At 43.1% G+C, this 25,147-nt stretch overlaps 1 protein-coding gene across 1 annotated transcript; it reads right to left on the reverse strand.

Annotated features, from left to right (window-relative positions):
* Positions 1 to 849: 849 nt before the first annotated feature.
* Positions 850 to 24,616, reverse strand: dstyk (dual serine/threonine and tyrosine protein kinase). Its single transcript, XM_034083170.2, has 14 exons — positions 23,490 to 24,616; positions 21,475 to 21,884; positions 17,680 to 18,186; positions 17,361 to 17,556; positions 15,400 to 15,638; positions 15,001 to 15,084; positions 14,738 to 14,914; positions 5,393 to 5,522; positions 4,342 to 4,498; positions 3,553 to 3,685; positions 2,741 to 2,854; positions 2,460 to 2,574; positions 2,169 to 2,303; positions 850 to 1,456 (listed from the first exon to the last, which is right to left on the reverse strand). Exons 1-14 carry the CDS (start codon positions 23,686 to 23,688, stop codon positions 1,269 to 1,271), a joined length of 2,784 nt encoding a protein of 927 aa, XP_033939061.1. The 5' UTR covers positions 23,689 to 24,616; the 3' UTR covers positions 850 to 1,268.
* Positions 24,617 to 25,147: the final 531 nt, after the last annotated feature.

The following is a 25,147-nucleotide window of genomic DNA, read 5'->3' on the forward strand; positions in this document are numbered from 1 at the left end:
CAGAGCGAGTCACAATAGTCCGATATATAAGCATGAAGAACAAAGAACCACGGCCGGCTACAAGTTGTGTTTCCTGGATGAGCTGAGCAGGCAGAGTCCCTGTAGCTAGCTTCACGGAGCTGCTAGCAGAGAGACAAGAAGCTAACAGCGGCAGGCACTTGACAGAGCCGTCACTCAATGTGACCACGCCCTAATTGATGCACAAACTTTAAGACCTAATATAAATAAAAGGGTCGCGTTAGAAAACAATTCACTCACAGATCCATAATCATGAAGGTGGAATCTAACTATATCGATAATAAAATGTATGGAGCCAGGGGTAGAAACATGTTTTTTTCTGCTGTAAAATTGGGCATTTTAACATGGGGGTCTATGGAAATTGCTCCTTTCTGCAGCCATCGCCTATCGGCCAATATATGAACTGCAGTGTGTGGCACTTCCGTATTGGCTTCCCGGCTCTTCCCCAGAGTTTGCCGCTTGGTATGGTACTGCAATTTCTGAAGTGCTGGAGTGGCGTTCCTGGTGCTCTCAGTCAGAACTGCACCCCTGTCAGTCGAGACATATACCACGTGATGACACGTTAGGCTCGTGTTGTGTTCAAGGACCCTGACCGTGGCCAGGAAAAACAGGCACTCGCTTGTTAAATTTGTTTGCGGTCTAGATTTCTTTCATTTTTTTATTTTTTGCGTGTGTTTATAAATTACCTCGAGGGCCGTAACAAATTGTCTCGCGGGCCGTATACGGCCCGGAGGCCGGAGGTTCCCCACCCCTGATTTAAAGGAATACTGTTACTTTCTTTCCTCAGAAAAGATCATGATATTATTGACTGAAGACAGCGGAGTGACACAATCATGTTGTAACAGATCATTTTATTAAAAAAGTTTTTTTGTATAGATGCAGAAATGTTCAGTTTAAATACAATCTAAAATTAATCTTTTATATATTTATATTTTGTTATAACACTGGGAATGGACTACTTTAAAAACAATTTGCATCTAGGAACAATTATATAACCAATTAGCATGGCGGCTACGACAAAAGCATGAAGTAGAGTTTGTATACAAATACACAAAGCACAAACAATAAAACACACATATTTTCAAACGTCTTGTCTGTATCAAATCCTCATAAATAGTGTAAATCCGACAAAGGAGGACAGCTCAAACATTATTCATTGGTCACCTGTTCATCTCCGTTCTTTATAAATACAAGAAAACACTCCTGATCCGCGTCCCTGTCACACACGTGTTAGTTTGTCCAGAGTGTTTTCAGTTTGAGTCCTTTCGGCTGCTTCGTTTCTGTTCAGAGCCGCAGTTGCAGAGCCGGAACATGATGCTTTGCAGGCTGGGCTCCACAATACCGAGCAGGGGCCTCTGCAGGGGGTCCCCGTTCCAACAGGCCTCCATCAGCAGCCAGCACTCCTCGTCGAAGGTGGGCAGCCGCTCGGGTCTGGCTCCTGGGGGGGCGGGACAGAGTGAAAACAGGAACAATGCAGCCGCTCCTACAGCTCTTTAAAAGCTCAATTCAAGCACAGAATATATTTCCATCTTTCAAGCCTTTATAAACTCAATTGTAAAAGTAACTTCATGAAGAAATGAAACAAAAATCCAGTTAAAAAGTGGTCAAGAGAGTCTCTTGCCACGACTGTAGATGCCAACATATATTAAATATTTAACCATTTATATTAGCTAAAATAAAACAGCTCATGTTAAAAATCTACAATATTGCACATCTCCTCGGTTTGTTTTGACTGGCATTGCGATGGGCACTGCTTCCTTAAACAATAAGCCACAAAGTGATTTTAAAGTCATCTTGTTTTATTATTGCATGAGAAGCCTCTTTACGTTTTGTTTCTGCCACTTTGTCACTATTCATGACATCATGGGTCGACTAATGCTCAAAATCAGCTGTTTCCTCGTGAAACTGTGACACCACATGCATTACAAACATCAAAGTGTCACCGGAAGATGTTTGCTCCGCATGGATCCGTATTATTAACACATCGCCAGATAACAACACCAAAACTATCCAATCAGTGTGTTCCTGTTTGTGTAACACCATGTTCTTGGTAGGATTGTTAAAAGTCAGAGCGAACACAAATCAAACCATTTTACTTTTATTGATCAGGGAACAACACACCAAACTGCCGGTGTGAAAGCAACGTTTACCTTTTTTAACGTTATTCCAGAGCTGGTCCTTGCTGGAGCATTTCTCAAAGGATTCTGGGAGTTTGACTGAACCAGTGCAGAGGTACCAGAAGAGGATCCCGAAGGCGTAAACATCAACAGAGTTATCGTACTTTCCTGTCAGGGGAAGAATCACAAGCAGAGGAACCTTAAAAAGACTAATAAATAACTTTCCTGCACAATTTGGTACCATTTTGAAATAAGATAACAAATCTCAGTCAGACACTTCCTGGAGACACTGGTATAGGTCATGTGACTGCTCCGTAATCGTACCTGTAAAAAGCTCCGGGGCCATGTGGATGGGCGTTCCTACGATGCTGCCGGACATCATGGCCTCTGGTTTACAGAAGCCCAGGTCCGTTATCTTTGCACGATTTTGTTTGTCCAACTGGAATTGAAATGACATCAAAAAAGAGGGCTTGTTATGTCTGTGTATTGTTCGTCCATGAAGCCACCGAGGTGTTATAATAAAGCTTATACTAGAAACACACAAAAACCCTCAGAAGTCACAGACTAAAAAAGGTTTGCTGAGTTTTTAGCTGCTCTGAACTTACCAGAACGTTCTTTAGCTTTATGTCTCTGTGCAAGAGGCCCTGACCATGCAGGAAGCGGATCCCCTCCACCACGTCCAGAGCGATGAGAAGCCTCTCCTTCAGTGATAGACCAGCCTAGGAGACATGGGCACAGAAAGGAGAAGACTTAGACTTAAAGCCGTTTTACACCCAGAACGGATTTACATCACGGATGCTGATGAACTGAACTTTTATTTCATGAACAAATTAATTTTTCTTGCTCCTTTTGAACATGAAGGAAACTATTTGAGTATTTATTTTTCTATATTTATACCTTGAAAGATTTTGGTTATTTTGCTTCTTTTTGTTATTATAAATTATTTTTCTCATGTTTGTTGAACATGAAATAAAAATTGAATAAATTGACATCCAAAATATTCCCATGCTCTTTCGTGCCGGAGGAAAATATTTGCACAGATCTCCATTTAAGCATCAATATGGGAGAACGCATTATCTTTTTGATTTATCAGCACCCTCAATTATACAAGAAAATCTAAATGTACCACAACATTAACCATTGGCATCAAAATTGAGTTTTGATTATTAATAATAATAATAATAATAATAAATGGGATTTCTATAGCGCTTTTCCTAATGTTCAAAGATGCTTATGATCAGTCTATGTATGCATAAATATTTATTGTGTAGTGTGGACAAAGGCATTATTGTAATTTGATTTATTGTATTTTTTGGACAAAAATATAAAAAACCAACATGGATACTTCAAACTTCAACATCAAACTGGTAAGAATCAGCTTTAAAATGTCCAATCCAATAATATTCCTCTAAGTCACCTTGAGGCCTGTGTAGAGGTCTCTGTGCAGCCGCTCCATGATGAGCAGCACGGCGATGCTGGACCCCCCCCCGTAGGTGTGATCGATCACCGAGCCGTGCAGGTCCACCAGCCGCTCGTGCTTCGGCAGGGACCTGAAGAAACACACATCCAAAGGAAAGAAAGACAATATTTCAGCCATATGATCCTTAAAGAATCACTTTGTTATCTTGAAGTCACAGGAAACTCATGCAAGTCTTGTTTGTCCACATTAAGGCAGCTTTTTTTCACTCGTCATGCATTCCTCAGTTTTATGGCAGTTGGAGCAGACGAATATTAATTAGACACGTTCAACAACTGATGTGAGCACAGCAGAGCCTCAAGGCTTCCACACTGAAAACAGTTTTTTTTAAATGCACTGGGAGGAGTTTGGCCTTCACAGCAAGCAGTGCAACTGTCATGTTCAATGTCCAAACTTTTAATAAATGGAGCTGCTCAGACACAGAGTCATTTAAAATGTTCAATCCTCACCTCCTGCCGGTCAGTATAATGCACTGACAGCTGTGATGACTATTCCGTTTTTGTAATTAAGGTTTGATGTGAAGAAAACCTCTGAAATATCTCTACGTGAAACAGGTTTGCTGCTGATATAACAACAAAGCAGCTGTGTCCGTCTGTCCGTGTGTGTGATGTTTTACACTCACTTAATGATGCATGTATTCAGTATGCAGAATTTGCACACACCTTTGTAACATTTGTAGCCAAAGACATCTTTCCACACTGTGAAGAATAACGTTTCTAACCAACTCACCTCGTGTAGTGAAACTCCAGAGCCAGGTCGTTCCAGTGTTTATCATCAGGCGGGACCACAGACTTCAGGGCACACGGGTAGTGTCCGCCCCAGCTGTCACACAGGTACACCACGCCATACTGACCGCGGCCCAACTCTCGGCCCAGCTTAGGCTTGCCTGTCAGAAAACAAGTTTGGATTCTTTATTAGCTGGGTGAGATGATGATTGAATGTATTAACCTTAATGTAATTAAGTATTGTATCTAGAGACGTATTGTCTCTAGATGTGTTGTTCTCACACTGAGTTCAGTCAGAAATCTGTTTGCTTATGGTTACTTAATTTGGATGTTTGAGCTTCACTGTGCAGAATGATGTGCAAACTTTAGACACTAGAAGACTGTTTTATTTTCATCTGAATAAAAATGTCTCAGTAAATATGAGTTTAATACTTTAAAGTAAACTAAGAGAAATCTTTGTTGTAATGTTCTAAAACATTTTTAAATGAACAATTTGTATAATATAATGCACTCCCTAACAAAATCTTAAAACTGGGGGAAAAATTACAAGAATTTGTATTTCTCACTGGTGGATCTTATCCAGGTTGTTAGTAGAGCTTCAAAATTCTTAAAAAACAAAAAAACAGGGGCAACAGATCACATAAAGAGAGTAGGCAATTTATTGAAAACTGCATTTAAACTCAAACAGGCTGTTCATCAGCCGATCAAAGGTTTAATACCATTAGCTTAAAAATTCAAAATCAGTGCAAAAACCTGGCTTTTATGTCATTTTCATTCAGGTATTCACACTGTCATGACCTCCTGGTGACAAAATACTTTCTGTCTTGTGAAGGAGGAGCTGCACAAGCAAGGCCTCTCGCAACGCTCCATCGCTGCCGAGGTTGGACGCAGTAAGACGGCCTTTTTACATTTCTTAAAAGCTCCTGTGGGTTACGGGACGAAAAGGTGGTAGACCCAAATGACTTTACAGTATTGAAAAGTTGTTCAGGGAGGTACGTCAGCTCTGTGAGTTTCACTGTATGAATGAACAGAGGGAGGGCTCGGTGGTGACTCACCGTGCAGCAGCACATCCCTGAGGGAGCGGCTCTCCAGAGACAGGCGGGCCAGCCGGGGGGCGTGGTCCTTCCTCACTCGCAGCCACAGGTCCTCGGTGCGCTCCAGACGCCCTGTGTGTCCTTCCTCCAGCTACAAACACCAACACATGACATAACATCCCGTGGTTAGCATTAAAACAAGCTGCTAAATGACTCGTTTCATTTAACAGAAACTGTTGAAGCAGCCCTTAATGTGCCTTACTCAGAGCCGGATGAAATGGATAGATTACACTAAGCAGTCTGTAATATTTGGGCTCCCTACTGTACGTGCATGTTGTGGTAAATAAATCTAATTACTTTTAACGACCTCATGAAATCTGCGGCAGTGCCAGAAAATGCATTTTAGGGAGCTTTGAGGCACTAGATATTTTTAACTCAGGTGCTATGAAAATAATTCTCCAACAGGAACGACATTCAATGCTCGCAGGCTAATAAGCTACACAGCTGAACTAGCAGCATTACACAACAACAGAACCACAATACATTCTGTTATTTTAGAATTATCAGATGAAATGCATAAAAAATAAGTTTGCAACAAAAAGCAAATACAAAAGATCACAATCCAAATCATAGCCACAACGGGAGATGAATAAATAACAATACTGTAGCGATGAGCCACACGACTGTAGCACTGCCTTCAATCCAATCCACTTTATTTCTAAAAACAGAGGGTTTGCCAAAGTGCTTCACAACGAAGATATCATTACAACAAAATATAATATTACAAGAATAGATCAAAGGCACACATAAGAATAAATACAAGGCATGTAAAGGCTATGGACAGACAATAAAAGCATACAAATCGGTAGAGCATAGCTCAGACTGACTCGAAAGCGAGGGAAAAGCTGTGGGTCTTTTGGCCGGACTTAAAAGTTTGAAGAGTGGGCGACAATTTGACATGGGGGGGCAGGTCGTTCCAGAGCCTGGGGGCTACCGCTACCGGTCTTTTTCTTGGCTTTAGGGACTACCAGCCGCAGCTGATCTGCCAACCTCAAAGCCCCAGAGGGGGTGTACACCTGTAGGAGGCCGGAGATGTACTGAGGAGCCACACCATTGAGCGATTTAAAAACAAACAATAGAATCTTAAAATGAACTCTAAAATGGACAGGAAGCCAGTGGAGGGGAGCCAGAATTGGTGTAACGTTTTGTACAAGCTGCAGGCGGGCCAGCGAAGTCTGATTTAGGCCGGCATAAAGTGCATTACAATAATCTAAACGAGTCGAAACAAAAGGCATGAATTACACGCTCAAAGTCTAAAAAGGATAAAACCGGTTTAATTTTGGACAGGAGCCTCAAGTGATAAAAACTGGACTCAACCACAGAGTTTATCTTTTTTTAGTGACCATGGGTTTTGCATACGGGTTTTGCAGGGAACCCAGGTCTATGGAAGGGACATCACCATTTGGTCCAAACACAATGACCTCCGTTTTGCTCTCATTTATATTTTAAAATGTTAGCGCCATCCAGGCCTTTATGTCATTAAGACAGTCAACCAGGGGCATCAGAGAGCTGGTGTTTGTTTTTAGGGGTGGATATATTTGGGAGTTGTCCGCATAAAGGTGGTAAGAGATGCCATGTTTTCTTAAAAAAAGTCCAAGGGGGAAAAGGTATAAGGAAATAAAATGGGCCCCAAAATAGAACCTTGGGGAACTCCGCAGGATAGGGGGGCAGAAGACGATGTAAAGTCACCAGGCCTAACAGAGAAGAATCTCTGGGACAAATAGGACCTGAACCACTCAAAGGCAGTGCCCCTGATACCCACACAGTACTCTAGACGAGAGATAAGGATGGAGTAGTCAATCCTATCGAAGGCAGCTGTGAGGTCTAAGAGCATAAGAATGGCAGAGTCATCAGAGTCTGTAGTGACCAGGAGGTCATTGAATACTCTTAGAAGGGCAGACTCAGTACTGTGAAGCGCTTTAAAACCGGACTGAAAAATATCAAAAATATCGTGTGCATGTATAAAAGACTGCAGCTGTAAGAGTACGGTTTTCTCCAATATTTTTTAAATAAAAGGAAGCTTCGAGGTGGGTCTGTAATAGAGAAGACAGAAATGTCCAGATTAGGTTTTTTGATCAGAGGTGCCACAACCACTTGTTTAAAATAAACTGGCACAGAACCGGACTCTAGGCTGCTATTTATAATTGTATGGACATTAGATCCAATAGTGTCCCATATCTCTTTAAAAAGTCGAGGAGGGACTTGTCTGTGGGTTTTAATTTAGCAACAATGTCACTGAACGACACAGGTCCAAACTGCTGGAAGACAGCAGTGCATGTGATGTCAATGGAGGGGTCAAAAGAGGGTGGTGAAATACAGGCTCTAATAGTGGAGATCTTGTCTATAAAATAGCTTTTTCACACACCTCAGTTGAAGCTTCAATACAAGTGGATAAAGGAGAGTTTAACATAGCATCAATGGTTTTAAAAAGAACACAAGGTTTGTTTAAATTACGTGAAATAATATCAGTAAAATGTTATGACTGGCTCGTAGGCCACAACGGAAAGATAACAAAACGTACACGAGTTTCCAAAAGCCACGGCACATTTATTGCGGCTGTTAAATATAAAGCACAAAATAGATGGACGAGGGGAGAGGATCGCCGTGTTACTCCTCATGCGGCCGGCTTGGAGAAAGTCAGCCCCCGTGACTCCGGGCAGCTGGGCTTAATAGCACCTCGGCGCCGGCCAGGTGTCCGAGATCGCGCTGATTGGCCTCTTCAGCTCCACCCCACCGTAAGACCTGCAACACACCTTGCACACAGGCTCTGGGGCCGCCACAGCCCCCCCCATAAAATCAGGGTCCCCATCGGAACCCTGGTACCTACACACAAACACCCCACAAAGAACATGGCGCCCACAACTAACTATAACGAGTTACATTTTTCTTTCTTTTTTTTCTTTCCCGCCATGCTCCGGAACCTGGAAGACACCCCGACCTGGTAAACCGGTTCGCCAGCAAAATACGCGACACTCTCCTGAAGCGAATACCTCTGAGCATGACCTCTCACCTCACCACCATGAAGAACAATCTCCCTTAGACCCTCCAGAGACGCTGTTCCTCCACCAGCTCAGCGTGAGAAACCGACCAGGGAATCTCGAGCCACGTCACCCCATGCTGCGGTGAGGCCTCATCGATTTCAGCTGTGCTCCTGACCTCTGCCTGCCCACGTTTCATTCCCCGTGTCACAGCGCATGCCTTAAACACGTCAGGGTACTCAGCTTCGCTCTTGTCTGGCTTAATACTAACCAGGGGCACTGGCGCCCTAATCGCTGGAGGTGCCCCATCAGCCCACACACGACTACCTGCAATGTTGTTACCCAGTATCATCGTGACCCCATTTATGGACAGAGCGGGCCGCACGCCAACCGCTACTTCACCCTGAAACAGATCCGAACACAGCATCATTCTATGGAGAGGCACCCGAAGAACATTTAATCCGATTCCAAGTGTCGGAATGAACAACCCCATGTATGTGTCCTCTGAAAATGGTAAGGCAGATGCCAAAATGAACGAATCAAATGATCCCGTGTCTCGTAATATTTTTACCCGCACCTTCTCATCGGTTCCCACCAGAGAAACAAAACCTTCAGTCATGAAAGGCAAATAAGATTGTAGTTCTGGGCTAGACCCCTGTGGTTTCAACTCACCGTCTAAACACCCAGTCACCTGCTCAGCGACAGGTGCCACGAACATTGCTGGCCTGGGACTACCACTAGTCCCTTCCTGCTCAGCTTTAGCCCTAAATGCATTGCAGTCTTTTCTCCAGTGTCCTCGCTCATGACAGTAATGACACACATTGTCAGGCTCACGTGCACCACGTACATACCCACTGTCCTGCCCAGCAGGTCTCACTGGACGACCAGACCACGCTCCCACACCCAAGGAATTTCCACCATGACTGCCTTGTATGGCAGCACCTCCACCAACGTGTGTCAAAACATAGTCATCTGCTAACGCAGCAGCTTCAGCAGCTGTCCTGTCTGCGTGCTCACTGATATACACCGCAATGTGCTCCGGTACAGAATTTTTGAATTGCTCCAAAATAACGAGATCCCTAAACGCCCCGTGAGAATCAACGCCAGTTGCCGCACACCAGCGATCGAAATGGGTGGAAATATCCCGAGCAAACTCAAGGTGAGATTTATCACCTCTCTTCCAATTCCTAAACCGCTGACGATAAGCTTCAGGCACCAGCTCGTAAGCCCTGAGAACGGCAGATTTAACTAAATCATAGCGCAAATAGTCACTGCCACTTGAAGATGAATAAGCCTCCTGAGCCCTCCCGGTTAACACACACTGTAACAATAACACGCGAGTGGCCTCAGACCACCCCCTTACACCTGTGAGACGTTCAAACATTGAAAAAAAAAATCCGGATCCTTCTCATTAAACCTGGGAACCAACTTCAAATCATTTAAGTCATCCACTGACCTCCCTGGGGCCCCGCTTTGACTAGCTGAATAATCAGGAAACAGGACATCAGCCGCTACTTTGCCCTCTCTAATTAATTCCAGTTTCTCCCTCTGAAACTCCAACTTAGCCTGCTCAGTTTCCTGCCTCAATTTCTCCAAGGACACCGCTCTTTCCAGCTCAATGCCCTGTCGCATCTTCTCCACGGCCAACTCCTTTTCCGTCTCCAACTCTAAGCGTAATCTGAGTAACTCCTTCTGTTGCTCGAAACTCAAAACCGCACTTTGACCCGCCATTTCTTTTGTGCGCCCGGGGACAGGAGTATCAAACACTTTACTTTTCAACAAACAAGCCCTCAAATTCGCTTTCACCGACTCTTTCACTCTTATCGCCAACTTCAAACCCATAATACTGAGCTATGTTCACCAATTGATCCTTGGTGCACTGATCCAAGAAACCTTCAAAAGGTGCAGCCACAAACGCCCCCACAACATCCTCCATATTTCCAATAATAGCTATTTTATACAGAGGAAATGCAATTTCTTAGCCCACCTGTGCACACAGTAGGAATGAGCAGCCCCGCTAGCTGACTTCCTAACCACAAACTTACTAGGTAACTCCCCCCCTAGTCTTCATGAGGTGTAGCGGTGGGTACTTATGCACTTAAAGCCCGCTGGACCGAGAGAGGCGACCAGGTAACCGGCAACCCCCCTGACCCACGGAAGTGCTCCCGAGCAAGTTTAGGGAAAAGGGAAAGTGAAGCTCTAACCGCCGTACCTCAACACTATCAAAGCCCCCCCAAACGAAACCCAAAGGGGAAACGCCTCTTGAACCTACCAGGGGAAACACTCCTACAGGTATTGTACACACAGGCGAGACCACTACCTCCTATGTTTCAGCGAATATTTAAGAGAACAGATCACCGCTATCGGACAAAAACACATCTCATCAAATCCCACAAACCCGGGACCATACGCGTTCCAAAATAACGCCTAGGCACCCGTAGAGTGCATACACAACACCATATAAGGCCACATACGTCACTGTCCTCAGAGGGAATCTCCTCAAAAAAAACTCAGGCTAATTTAGGTACAGCTAACGCCAAAACAACCCAACCAACTCGCGGTTCATACTGACGATAGACGAGCCCCCAGTTGTTATGACCGGCTCGTAGGCCACAACGGAAAGATAACAAAACGTACACGAGTTTCCAAAAGCCACGGCACATTTATTGCGGCTGTTAAATATAATGCACAAAATAGATGGACGAGGGGAGAGGATCGCCGTGTTACTCCTCATGCGGCCGGCTTGGAGAAAGTCAGCCCCCGTGACTCCGGGCAGCTGGGCTTAATAGCACCTCAGCGCCGGCCAGGTGTCCGCGATCGCGCTGATTGAACTCTTCAGCTCCACCCCACCGTAAGACCTGCAACACACCTTGCACACAGGCTCTGGGGCCGTCACAAAAATAACTCATCTTTTCAGCCTTTACAATGCTCTGATGCACTTTCTCCAACTCTCTTTTAAAATGTCATGAGTTACATGAAGCTTGTCCTTCTTCCACCTGCGCTCAGCCTGCCGGCACTCACGCCTGGCAGCACAAGTGGCGTCATTGAGCCAGGGTTCAGATTTTGCTCTGGGGCGCATGAGTTTCAGGGGAGCAACAATGTCAAGAGCTCCAGTGCAAGAAGAGAGAAAGGCTGAGGTTAAGTGTCCAGGGAGTCAGAGGACATAGTGTCAGACTGGGCTAAGTTTACAACTTCAGTTGAAGATTGTAACGTACATTTCTGTGAAAGCAATATAATACACAGCTTTCTCCAGCCAGTGGCTGCCGCCGGCTGTATCTCAAAACATGCTGAAACAGCAGTTTCCATGTTCCTCCACAACTTTTCAGATATTGACATGCAAGATAGGTAATAATAGAAACACAATATAAAGAGGAACTGTTTAGAACTTCGTTCTCCATTTATGTATTCATCTATTATTCAAGTAATGAAAAGTCACTCTCACATTTGCATGTTGTGTTGGTTCCTATGCGGTGCAAACAGTTTGCAGACAGGCGGCTGTGAAGTGCTTTGCAATAAATAAGACTTGAACCCAGAATCTTTAACGTACGGTAGCAGGCAGGGCAGAAAAACAGAGGGGTAAAAACTGGGCCTGGGAATTTGACCTAGAGGGGTCCGTCTCCACTAAATCAAACATACTTCACTTAAGTATTATGTAATTAACATCACATTGCAACTCGGGAGATAAGAATAAGTGCCTTGTTATGTATTATTTTCAGGATAAAAAGGACCCTGCTCTTACATTCTTAGGACCAGGAAGGCTTTGTTTTCCTTTGATATTAATCCCTGCTTCACACTTTGTATTTAAAATTCCTAACACCTTCTCCATTTAACCCTTCTCTTGCGTTTCGGGTCAAAAGTGACCGAATGACTTTTATTTTAATCATACATATTGTGTTTTTCATCCGATTGCCTCAATACCTTATGTTATCCTCCACACTAGGCCTCTGAACATATACACTTGATGATCACCACTTGCATTGCATTTTGAGTGATTTATTCAACAGTGAAACACCCTTGACGTTTTCGGTCAGATTTGACCGCCATAGAAAATGAATGGGTATGAGTGTATTATGTTCATCCTGCAGATGGAAAACATCTATAAACACACACATGTTACAGGAACTTCTCCCTTTTTCTCGCGCAGTATGATACAATGTATCATACCTTCTCACAGGTGCGAGCTCTGTGCCCCTCGAGAAACACAAACCTCTCACTTTCTCGCGCTAAATGCGCCTCCATTACTGGCTCTCAAGCAGTTATATTTGTGCCTTGCTCACATTTCACTCATTGACACAATGAGCAGGCGAACAATTAGGCTATTTTCTGCGCGAGGGGCTCTGGACACATTTTTTAACCAGATGAAGAGGAGATTGAACCAGATGAAGAGGAGATAGAGGAAGATGTCTCAGAAATGGTGTTCCAGACTATGAGCCTACAACAGACCAGGAAGAGGCCCCTGAAGGAGAGGCCCCTGAAATAGAGGCCCCTGAAATAGAGGCCCCTGAGGGAGAGGAGCCTGAGGTGACATTCCACAATTTTGCATTGCCAATCATGTGCGTGAACACACGTGAGCACACACACGTTCTGTTATGGTGTATTTCTCTTTCAATAAATGTTCATTGAGGAAAATATTATCAGTGCCTTATTTTATATTCATCACAGTGAATGCTGAACTTGATGGGCCCACCGGTGGGTCCGGACCATGACATGAAACACTGGCTTGCTTGTATCAAATCAATACATCCCATACATCATTGGAACGGGAAGAATCTCAGCTACAACACTAACTAAAGCATTTCCATCTCCAGTAAACACAGCCTACATGGAAAGCATTTTCATGATATACAGTAATGTAAAATAAGCACTATCTTTGAACTTACTGCCAAAAATAATATGACATTCACCCCTGGTGTCATTGTGTCTGTCACCCCTTGATTCTACTTGCTTTGACTGTTCAAATGAGATGTCAACCATCAAAATTGGATAAGGGGTTCCAGAGATATCACTGTGCAAAACACACCGGCCAATTTTGACCGAAAATAGCATTGGAAGGGGGGTATGACCTAACGCAAGGAAAGGGTTAAATTGCATACCAACACACTCAAAGTTTTCATCTCACCTCCACCTTTGCTGGCTCTAATTACAACTCTATTATAACAGAAATATAATCATATTTAATTAAGTTGAAATATTGTTCCTGCACACAATCACTGTCAATTAAAAAACTGAAATGTGCATACTTCTGTCCTTAAAAAACCTGAAACCCACACATCATCACCCTCCCCTCCTCCTCTAATGGAGTGATCAAAGGAGGCTTGTTGTGCAGTTCTCTTTGTCAGCTCTTCCCCAAGTGAATGCTACAATAAATTATTTCTATATTCTTTTAGAAATGAAGAATTGGCCAGCGTGGAAATAAATCCAGTGATGTGAACCACACTGTCTGTCATGTGATAAATAGCATCAGAGCAATTTGACTGCAACTGATCTGCAAGATACTTCATGGAGGGTCACAGCTATTTTCACATTGAGGCTTAAAAGGAAATGCATTCAAGTGGAGGGGAAACAACGGCTGAACACCGAGCTGTGTGCGGCCTGAGACAATAAGAGCTGTCCGAAGATTTTATTAGATATATAACAGAATTGTTGATACAATTTAATAATAAAAGTATTTTGAAAATGAAAGAAATCATACCAGGGCTCTCAAAGGTGCAAAGGCTTTAAAACCATTCATGTGAATCAACAGCGAGGTCACACACTTATTGTAGTCATGTGATTAATGTCCCTCTATTTCAAATCATTTACAGTTTTACACATTCGCTGGCTGAGAAGAGACAACAGCTCTCGACAGCTAATGCTAATCTGCTAATGCTTTATCCAAACTAGCCGCCATCATCATCATCAACAACATCATCATCATCATCAATATTATCAGCAATATATGTATAGTATATATATTTTTGTTAAATCAATGTTAATCGTCGCTAACCTTTGCGCAGGTCGTTTTTCTTTTTAATTTCTGGCAGCTTCTGGCAGAGAACCAGAACACTGATGAATGCTCTAAAGACACGTCACCAAAACAGGCGACCATAGGGAAGGGGACCAATCCCTTTGAATACAATTGTGGATTTTTCTAGTTTGGAAAATTGTTAGAAAATGTGGGAATAATGCAGGTAAACGACTCAAAAAAGGTATGCTTTGGGTCTACTGTGTTAGTTATGACACTTTCCTTAAAGAATATGCTCGGTGAAAGTGACTGCCTGGTGTCAATGATACAGAGCAAAGTGCTGCAGCCATTGAGAGAGAGAAATGAAGAAAAAGGAAGGCTCACCTGGCGCAATGATGCTGCGAAGGCTTCATGGGAGCTGTTGAGGCGCGTTCTGAACTGGGAGCAGATGCTTTTGGCCAATTTGGCAGCACTGAGACTTTCTATGGCGTCCTGGGCGACTTTACGCTTCCACTCTGGATTGATGGCCGGTGGATTCACAAACGTTATCCTGTGGATTATCTGGAAGCAAGACACACAGTAGGAACACTTCATCAGAGGTCTCCATGCAGCGAAAACTCTTATAGCTGAATGTATTGGACACTGACCTGTTTGATTTGATCCCAGAAGAGTCTGGTGACAGAGGATCCTGAAGTGAAGGTGATCTCCACATGATAGGCAGCATTCAATAACTGTGGCAGATGAAAAGAGTGGATAAATATGCAGCCAATGCCATGGCATAAGCTATCAGTTCATGTAGTCTATGGAGGCAGGTGGAACTGAAGCCAAGTGGAGTTGACATAGCATATTGAAACCTTTGTTTTGGTTTGCTTTTCTACAAACACACAGAGACACTATCCAACAGGGCCTGCAACACAATGACCTCCTTATTCACTGACATTCCGAACATTTGACATGCTGTCAGTGCTTCATGATAGATACGGATGTGTGTTGTACCTGTGTGCACTTTAAATACTGTGACACAATTTTTTCAAAGATGTGCCCACCTGCTTGAGGTGATTGGAAGTGATATTGTGGACAGAAGTGTCCATGTGTGACTTCTCCAGACTGTTGAGACATCGCTCCAGAGTTCCTACGAAGCTCTCCCTCAGATAGTCCACAGAGCTGATCAGCTTATTGGCCACGGCCTGATTCAAGCGAACCACTATCAGCTCCTGGATCTGGTGGATGCAAGATTTGATCTCCTTTGACGTAAAGGGCTCTCCATTGGTTGTTACAATGATGTCTGCAGTTAAAAGAAGAAGGTCAGATGTGGTATTCGTGACAAACAAGCAGAGGGAAATCCTGAAGAATAACTACAACACAATGTCCTTCAGAAAATCAGACACACTGTCAGTGCTTCAATGTTAGATGCGGATGTGTGTTGAACCTGTGTGCACTTCAGGATCAATTTAAATACCATGACACCATTTTTTCCAATTAACCATAAAGAGGTCATTATACAGTATCTGAAAGCCTCCTCCTGCAGGCTTTTTCAAAAATATTTTAAATTGCATGATCTCATATCTTCTACAAATTGTAAACACGATCTTCCCTCGATAGGCAACTCTTAAAAAAAGAACATCTACAAACATGGCACATCACTAATGAACGATTAAGAGCCCACATCAACATCACTTTTTTAAGGAAATTAATTCAAAAGCGATGTTTGTCTAAAACATAGCAACTTCTCTGCACTAAACTCCTGTCTTGATGCCTTCCAGTCAGGTCTCTTGAACACACAACGGAACTGAGACTGATCTTATCAAGTTGTATCATGACATCTACTTAAACACAGACAGTGGCAGAATCTCTGTCTCTGACTTCTTTTGAATCAAGGATGAAGACTTTTCTGTTTGGCTTTCCTGTCGTATAATAAGTATTAGGGATCGACCGATATGGCTTTTTCAAGGCCGATACCGATTATTAGCAATCAAGGAGACCGATAACCGATATTTGGAACCGATATACATTTGCAGTAAAATCAGAAAATCTTGGTGTCAAAATGTAGAACAACACAAACTCCAACACAACTCAACACAACTTCTTTGAAATGCATTTAAGCATATATTATGTTTAATGAACTTTTAAACATCTTACAGCTGGTTTCCTCTCTGTGCTCTTTTCTTTAGTGCAGCCATCTGCAATGAGTTAGAGAGAGACAAGAAGTGGGGCTGCAGGCTGACATGCTTAACTAACAATAATGCTTAATTTATTATATCTGTCTATCTAGCATAAAATCCCAATAAGCTGCTAGCAACTGCAAAACACTAGTGCTAGCTAATGTTTTACAAACTATTAAAAGTGAGGCTATTACAGTAGACCTAACGTTAGTCTAGTAGCCTCACTTCTAATATTTTGCTAAACATTTGCTAGATACATGTTGGCTAGCTAATGAGCTTCACATATCAGATAGTGCTGTGGGCGGGACATTGCTCGTGTACACAGAGTGGTGACTGCAGCCAGAGAAACGGCCGCATCAGAGCCAAAGTTTTATCGGCAATTTGATCAAAAAAGGCCGATACCGATAATCGGTCAAATGCCGAATATCGGCCAAGATAATCGACCCCTAATAAGTATTCACTTCTTACACTGCAACTCTTCTTTTTGTATTTTGTACCTGTCTTATTATATTGTAATTGTTTTATTCCATTGGTTTCATTTGTTTTCTTTTGCACCTAATCACGAGGGTTTTTGTGAAGCACAATTGTGTTGTACTGTAGTTGACATTTTCTATCTATTAACAATGTAAACATCAGAGTCACAATGAGTTCTCATGGTGGACCTTTCTTTTAATTGGCTAAAACTGTTTTTGCTGCCCTCATCCACAGCAGTACATTACTGCTACTTTAACATCGATCTACTTGTGCGATCCACCACTTATTAACATATTATCTTCTTATATAACACGACAAAACAACAGAAGAGGAACCCTGTCTGACTTGTAGTGTGTATCCAGGGCGTTCACCTGTAAACTCCAGGTTGGCAGCGTCCTCCAGCAGCTGCTCTTTCATGCTGCCCAGCGTTTCCACAATCATCTCCTTCATCTCTTCTTGTTTACGGTTAGCGATGGCCATAAGGGAGGTGAAAAGTTCACCCTCTTTCTCACGGGTGTACTCCAGCCTGCGGGGTGTAATCTGCAGGTCCCTCTGCATGTCAAAGGCCTGCAGAGGAGGGGAGCAGAAACGATAAGGTCTGATGGTGATTTATTATGGGCATACCAGGTCAAATCAGTTCATGAGAATGCAGCACAACAGACATACAGATGAACAGCACTATCCTCTGACCTGGTTGATGAAAAGATCTAGACAGCGACAGTGGACTCCATTAAGCAGGTTGGCAGCCTCCACCTGCTGGTTCTGAAGCACCAGGCGAGCAAAAGGCACCAGTAACCGATGGAGCCTTTCGAAAGCCTCACCCAGTACGCTCTGGGGCTTGGCACCAGGGGCGGGTGTCTGTGTAGGGGCCCCACAGGGGCAGTTTGCCGTCGGGCCACAGAGGAGGCCGAGGGAGAGCAGCTGCTTATGGAGGGCGCTCTTCTCCCTCTCCTTCTCTTTCTCCCCACGGCGGCCGGGCTCTGGGGAGGCTGCTGGGATAATGTCAGGGATACGGACAAAACAAATGGGGAAGGAGAGCAACTCTTTGACCTTCCAGAGCTCTGCCACCTGCTCTGTGCTTAGAGAGTCCTGGTTGATGGCATAAAGTATGATGGGGACCACTCCCCGGGTGAAGTCTTCCAGCACCTCTTCTATAGGCTGGACACTCGGGCAAGGCACCACCATGACCTTTGCTTCCTGAGGACAAACCACACAAAAATATGAAATGTTACTTGTTAAAAGCTTTGTAGTTCGTAGCCACAATAAAGAAAGGAACAAATAGCCAGATTGATCAAATACAGGAACTAAAATGGCCCCGAAGAACGCAGCGCAGACCTCTACAATTGTTCTAATGATTACGATGTGTTGATGAGATATAAGTCGTAATGTGAAAACTAAATGTGTTGCATTTCCTTGCTCAGAACGTTTAAACAACAACATGTTATGAGCCTTTTCTTTGAAAGAGTTTTTGTTCTGACTTAAGGGTCGTTCAAATTAATTTGTATTTGAACTATTACATGTATTTATCAATTATGTGTTTAATAAAAAAATGTGACCACAGTTATGACATGATTTTTTCATTTTGTTTCATGCCTACTACAAACACTAGAAAAACATACTCTGATTTAGCTTTTCAATGTCTAATGTCTTGACACAAAAAAATCTTAACCTAAGATATATTAAGTGTACAAGTGTTAAAACTAAATGATGTTTTAAACATCTTCATCTGCAAAGGGAAGAAAACATGTCCACACATCACATGCTCCTTCTATTTCTGAACACCTAATGGCACATCAATATTTGTGATGGTCTTGGGAATGTCTGCAGCAGGGCAGGGACATGACAAGTAAAAACACTTTCTTAACCCTTGATGAAAAACAACTTTGACTACAAATATTCTCAGCTTGAGAGGAGAGACCAATGCCGGGGAAAAGGCAGCCAGAGAAAAGAGACAAAATGACCAACAGCTAAACAGACAAAGGAGACAGTCAGTCCTGTCTCCAAGAAACAAGAGCAGAGCCTGAGCAGTCTCTCTGGAACAAAGATAGCTTGCAAAGATTCGTTTCAAAACCCATGTACAATGTTCAAATTGATTTAATGCTGTCAGTTTTCAAAAAGAACACTTTGAGAAAATGTTGAGTTTGTATTAATGCCACGATCTGAGCCTGCCCTACAGAGCAAATCATTCAACACAATGGCCACGTAGGAAATTACAGTTTTCTTCTGTTAGCATATTTTAAGGGTAATTGCTAATTCAACAGGTCTTCGTTAACCAAGCAGACTTGTTTGTATTCATTACTTGAGTAATGCACAAAAGACAAGATGGACCTGAAAACCTTTTTAGAAACAAGGTGAGAGCAGAGCACCCTTTAGGTCCTCTTGTTGCTAATGTTGAGTTGGGAAGCACGGGTTGACTCTGGGATGGAGAGAAGGATAATTAGCAAGTCGGCCTCTAAAGCAGGTTGCTGTGATAATGGCAGGAGTGTGTGAATACCACAATGAGCAGAGAGATTCTGTGCCTTAGTATACTCCAACTGAGACAGGTTTGTTTGATTCAGTCAGAAGAAAACTAAAAGGGTAGATTTAAACTGCTTTGGTTTATGACAAACCTTTGTTCACAACTATCCAAGTGATATGCAAATATTGACTTGAGTTGAAGATTATTTCATTATATTTCACCATGTAAATCACACAAATAAGGGACAGCAGGTCCCCACGCATCTCAGTCACATGTGAAAATCAACAGGGGTCTGAAATGGCTTCAAGCACTGACGTTTTGGTTCCAAGTATTAATCTATAACACGCTTCTGTTTTTTAGATATGTATCTTTGAGTAGCAATGATAGAAGTTTTAAAAATGTTCAAGCTTTATTTATTCAACCAAGCAATGCCAACACATTGCTTGTCTGAGTCTGAATGAGGCTAGTCATGCAAACTCCATGCTATGGGTTTTACCAAGAAATGTACACACATTTAACAAAGAATTAAATACAATAAAGTCAAGAATCCACCAGGAATTGAGTTATTCAATAACGTTAATCAGGCACGTACTGCCTGCCGCGCTTTTGTCTCATACACATTTTAAAGATCCATTCATTGTTTATGGCAATAATGTTAGTCAACATTAGTATAAATTGATTTGAGTAGCAGAAATGTTGGATTGAAATACGTCGTAAATAGGTCTTTGTTAGCACAGCTCGCACAAAACACTAACTAAAAACATTTTTATTTTGTTATTAAAACACGGTAAAGTTTTTTGTAACAATGTGTCCTAGATTTCAGTTGTAACCATGGCAAATTCATCACAGCAAAGGGTTTGGGATTTTTAAAATGACCTGGTCATGTGAATCGCACCAGACAAATGGCATTACGTAATGGGGCAGGGCGGGCGGCCCCCAGGCAGAGTTAGGCCTATTTTCTGGGGCTGTGTGATGCTTGAGGAAGGGGCCTTGGACTAAAGGATTAGAGACTAGTTTCCACGTGTCACACATGATAAGGAATTACTACAATCCTTACACCATGCTAACTCAATTCCCTCCCTGAAGATATTGTGACTTTCAGCTCACACTGGCTGAATACCAGGATGACTGCCTCACTCTGTCCAAAGATTCTTCCTATTTCCATGTTACCGCACAATAACCTGTGAATCTGTTTCTAAGAAGCGATCAAACCTAAACAAGACAAAAACAACTGGAGAATGATGTATTTCTGCAGTAGCACGATTCGGGTTAAACACTGAACAACACAGGAAATAATCAGCTCTGCTCAGTCATCTGCCAGCTTAACTATGTGTTGAACAAAAAGGCTGGTTTAAGCCAGACACAGGGATAGGGAAAAAAATCATCTCTCCTGTTTTTAAGGGAACACCACACAAAAAGGAAAGTAATGTCTGGGCTCATACAAGGCTCTACTGACCTAATACAATGAATGATGTGTGTCCATTCCGACCAAAGAAAAGAGCATGTATGCAACTTGTATACATGTGATGATGTCTTTAACTTATTATTGCTCACATCAATTCTGTTCAAAGCTTCTCCAGGTGCCTTTAGAGAGCTTCCTGAATTCCCCACCGGGCAAAGGTCCATCTTTATGCCAAAAATAAACCACACTGACCCCCTAAGCGCGGCGTAGCGCGGCGTAGCGCGGCGTAGCGCGGCGTAGCGCGGCGTAGCGCGGCGTAGCGCGGCGTAGCGCGGCGTAGCGCGGCGTAGCGCGGCGTAGCGCGGCGTATCGCGGACGCTTCCGGTGGGATCAGGGGGTTAGTTGTTATCCAGGCATACACAATCACTTTCCCTTTTAAAAATAAAGTAGTGAGCCTTGCCTAGCCATACTGAGTTAAGTGTCAAAGCACATGAAGAGCCAACAAAGAAATAGCAGTAGGACTACCACGTAAACATATTTATAGGCTCTTTATCTGGCCCTTGAGAGGACATTGTACTACAACCATTAGATCCAGTGGGGGTGTCTGCAGCGAGGTGAAACCTACCTGTAGCAGTGGGTGATGCAGGGTGATCTCCAGCTCTGCCAGCCTGTGGGCCGGGTCCTCACATTCCTCATGGATCTCCAGGTCTTCCCGGGGCACGGTATCCCAGCGGCCACAGTTAGCTGCCAGCTGGTGAACAAGCTCGTACTGGCCGGGCAGCGCCAGGCTGAGCCGGGTCTGTCTCCCGTGGGTGAAACACAGCTTCCGCCTCTTGCAGACCGTGCCCTGGACTCCTTCACAAGCCTGTCCGGCCTCAGGGCCCAGGGGCAGCAGCCTCTCCCCCAGGAGGCAGTTGAGCAGCTGGTAGCGGGCGGCACAGTCCTGGCCCAGTACCAGGATGTACGGGGCAGCGCCCACAGTGTTGCGCAGGAACTCTTCCTCATGGCTGGGGAAAGAGATGCAGCTGAGCTGGCCTGGGGGAACAGACAGAACAAAAGAAAAGGATTTTCTCAGTAGGGCTGTATCTCACTTTTTCTCATTATTTATCTATCTGCAGATTATTTGCTCTATTGATAATGTTGTCAAAATGTAAGAATGAGGTGAAAAGTGACAATGCCAATTTTCCAAGATGTTGGCTTAAAATTCTTGTTTTGTCAATTTTTTACACAAAGATGTTAAGTTTCCTACGATAATCTCAAAGTCAGCTTTATTGTCAAAATGTCTACATACAGAAATCTCGAGATACCGTTTCCCGCAGTCCCAGTGTGACATATATACATAAAACAAAAAAGGGCCTAGATAAACGGGGTATACAATATGTAACAGTTACTTGACTGATAAATCGATTATCTACGACTAATTGATTGGTTGCCTGATCATTGATGCCTTACCTTACTCCTCAGTAACCTTAAGCAACCCTGTCTACTAGTAAGTGAGCTTTTTTTGGATTTGGTCAAATTTCAAGTCGTAAATAGGGTGTAAAATGACACTTTTTATTTTGTATCTGATGATGACTTACAATATCAATAAAAGATTCTATTTAGAATTTTTTTTTAATGTCCTTGGGGCTATTGTTTTCTGATCTAGCCTTTACATGTTTAGTGCACACAGAGGAACTGATTGAACCTTCTTACAGAGGGCATCACAACTAATCCCCAGCAATGCTGAGTCACAGTCTAAACAGTTATATAACAAAGAGTAGACATGGCCAACAAGTCTTTCATATAAAAGTGCATTTCTTTCTAACAGATATGTGAATGTATTGTCAATTCAATCTAGCACACGATGCATTAAAGTGTGACAGCATGACCTCTACACACCAAAACCAAAATATCAGATGAAGAACTATTGAATGATCCTTTAACATCATATGTTGCCCCTTTGTGTCCAAATTCATTTGCAAGATTACTCTAGTTTGGCAGGTAAAGACATGCGTTTGGTTTTTCTTATGAAACGCAGCATTTCTCTGTCAATAATATCTAATCTTCAGCTTAGTTCATTCAACACTGAGAAAATGTATGTTGACTTTCTCGGTGTACAGTACACCAGCTCTGACTGACATAGCTACTCCTGCAGATGTGACACATTGGATGTTATCAATGTTTCATAGAAGAAAGTATCTTTATCATATGATCAATACAGCTCACTCATAATGTGATACAGGGAGATTTGAAACATGTTTAAAACCACTCATCTGGGTGGTTGTAATGGAGAAGTGTGAAACAAAATAAAAAGAGGGGTGGGGTATGATCATTTGAAAGGTGCCTGAAATATGATACAAATGTGTTCACAGCCTAAAGTAAAAACCTAACCAGCCAACCAAGCTCTCAGCCAGCCAATGAGTGCAGAGAGTCCTGCATATTTGGTGCACTTAGTCTACTCGTGCTTTTCAGAGGGGGTTTAATCTCTTTAGTTTTCCCTAACCCCAATTAACGCATTTTCCAGTCTACTTGTTGATGGAGAAATCGATTTGGCAGTAGAAACGTATTAGCTCTTTCTTTGTGATGCAGAAGTTTACCATATGCTGCTTTTAACATGGTTACACATGTTCAGGTGTTGCTGCATGTTTTGAAACCTACCTGCCTCAAAAGAAGCTGATTCCGAGCTCATGGTCGATGCACAAGCATTGCTGTAATTTTGCCTGATTTCCCGGAAGAAGGCATTGGTCTCCTTCAGGTTCTTCTTCAGCTGTATGGTGTGTTTGTTGTAGCTGTTAAATGTCCTTGTTAGTTCCCGAGCTAAAGGAGTGGTTTTCTGTTGTTGCACATTTCCCTCCATGGTGAACAGATAGAGCGGCTGTCTTCCCCTTGTTGTGATGTACACGGTTAGCAGGTGCCAAACAACCAAATCAGTTGAGATGCTCAAAAGTCTGTGCAGTTATCTCCCCTTTAAGTAAACATGACGCGTGTCCATACACCTGCTAGGCTGTGCAATACTTCACTTGTAGTCAGTTTAACATTAGTGTATTAGTGCTGGACATTCAACCCTGCAGTGTTTGTGTCCGTGAATTACGCTGTGCATGTGTCTTTAGTTGTTATGATGTTGAAGCCGACTAGCACTAGCTTGACGTCTTCAGTTGCGTTTAATCGGTTAGCGAACAAAGTAATGGCTATGTGGCATCTTTCTTGGTTAACACCAACTGTCTGACTGACTTCAGACAAATAAGTGTCTTAAAAATAAAAAATAAACACAGTCACGTGTTGCCGACTAATGTGCTAAATATTGTGCGTTTTGCGACCTAGCCGTGGTCCAGACACCGTTAGCGCTGCTAGCCAGATGGCATCTCCAGTCCGTCCCCGCCTTGGCCTGGCACAACACGCATCGCCTTTAACTCCACGGAAACAGCCCACTGCCCCGATTCACAGCCATACAGCTCTGCGGGTAAACAAATGGTGCCCGGAGATGACAGTTGTCTCCGAATGACAACCCGAGCACGACAAAAAGCGTTAGCGTTTTCCTGGAGATCTTCCTAAACTGGCTCTGGCCCGGAGAAGCCAACGGACATCTTTCTCCCTGGAAAAGGACGGCGAAACAAACACATGAACTGTTTCCTGTTTTGAAGATGATGAGGAAGATTAGAAGAGCCAGTGGTGGTGCAGGGCGAGGTTGTGTCTGGTCTGCACCAACTCGCATAGCTGAGACCATCAAATCTCTGCAGTCACAGCGCAAAACAGAAAGTCGACACAACCAAAGTTTGGCAGAGGAAAGGGCGGGGTTCGGGGTGACGCACTGCAGTCTGGGAAATGTAGGAATACCAACTTTGGTCGGTTCAGCATGTGAATGGATCACTTTGTTTCAACCATGGTTGAAACCATGGTTGAAACAAGAGCAATATAAGTACTCTCATGTAATGCAGGCTACTTAAGTACAATTCGAGGGACTTTACTTGAGTATGTGCATTCTTTGCAATGTCATACTTATATTTCACTACTTTCATAGACTTGTACTGTACATTGTCTGACAGCTTAAAATACTTTCCATATTACATATACCCTTCCTGTCTGGTAAATAATGTCTTGGGTGTTCATTTTTCTCTTTTGAGAAAATTCTTCTTACTCCTTAAAAAATCCGAGTGCTGTTTATAGATCTCAGCTCACACATCAATCTCCACTATGAAATTGATTGGCAAACTTAGTACCCTGGTATACTTTGCAACTGGATAATGGGTTCCTCACAAATAGACCTCAGGCTGTTTGGATCGGTGGTCACACCTCCACTGTCCTGCTGAAAAAAGTAC

This window comes from Pseudochaenichthys georgianus, chromosome 5 (genome assembly GCF_902827115.2).
Source record: "Pseudochaenichthys georgianus chromosome 5, fPseGeo1.2, whole genome shotgun sequence".
Classification (NCBI taxonomy): domain Eukaryota; kingdom Metazoa; phylum Chordata; class Actinopteri; order Perciformes; family Channichthyidae; genus Pseudochaenichthys; species Pseudochaenichthys georgianus.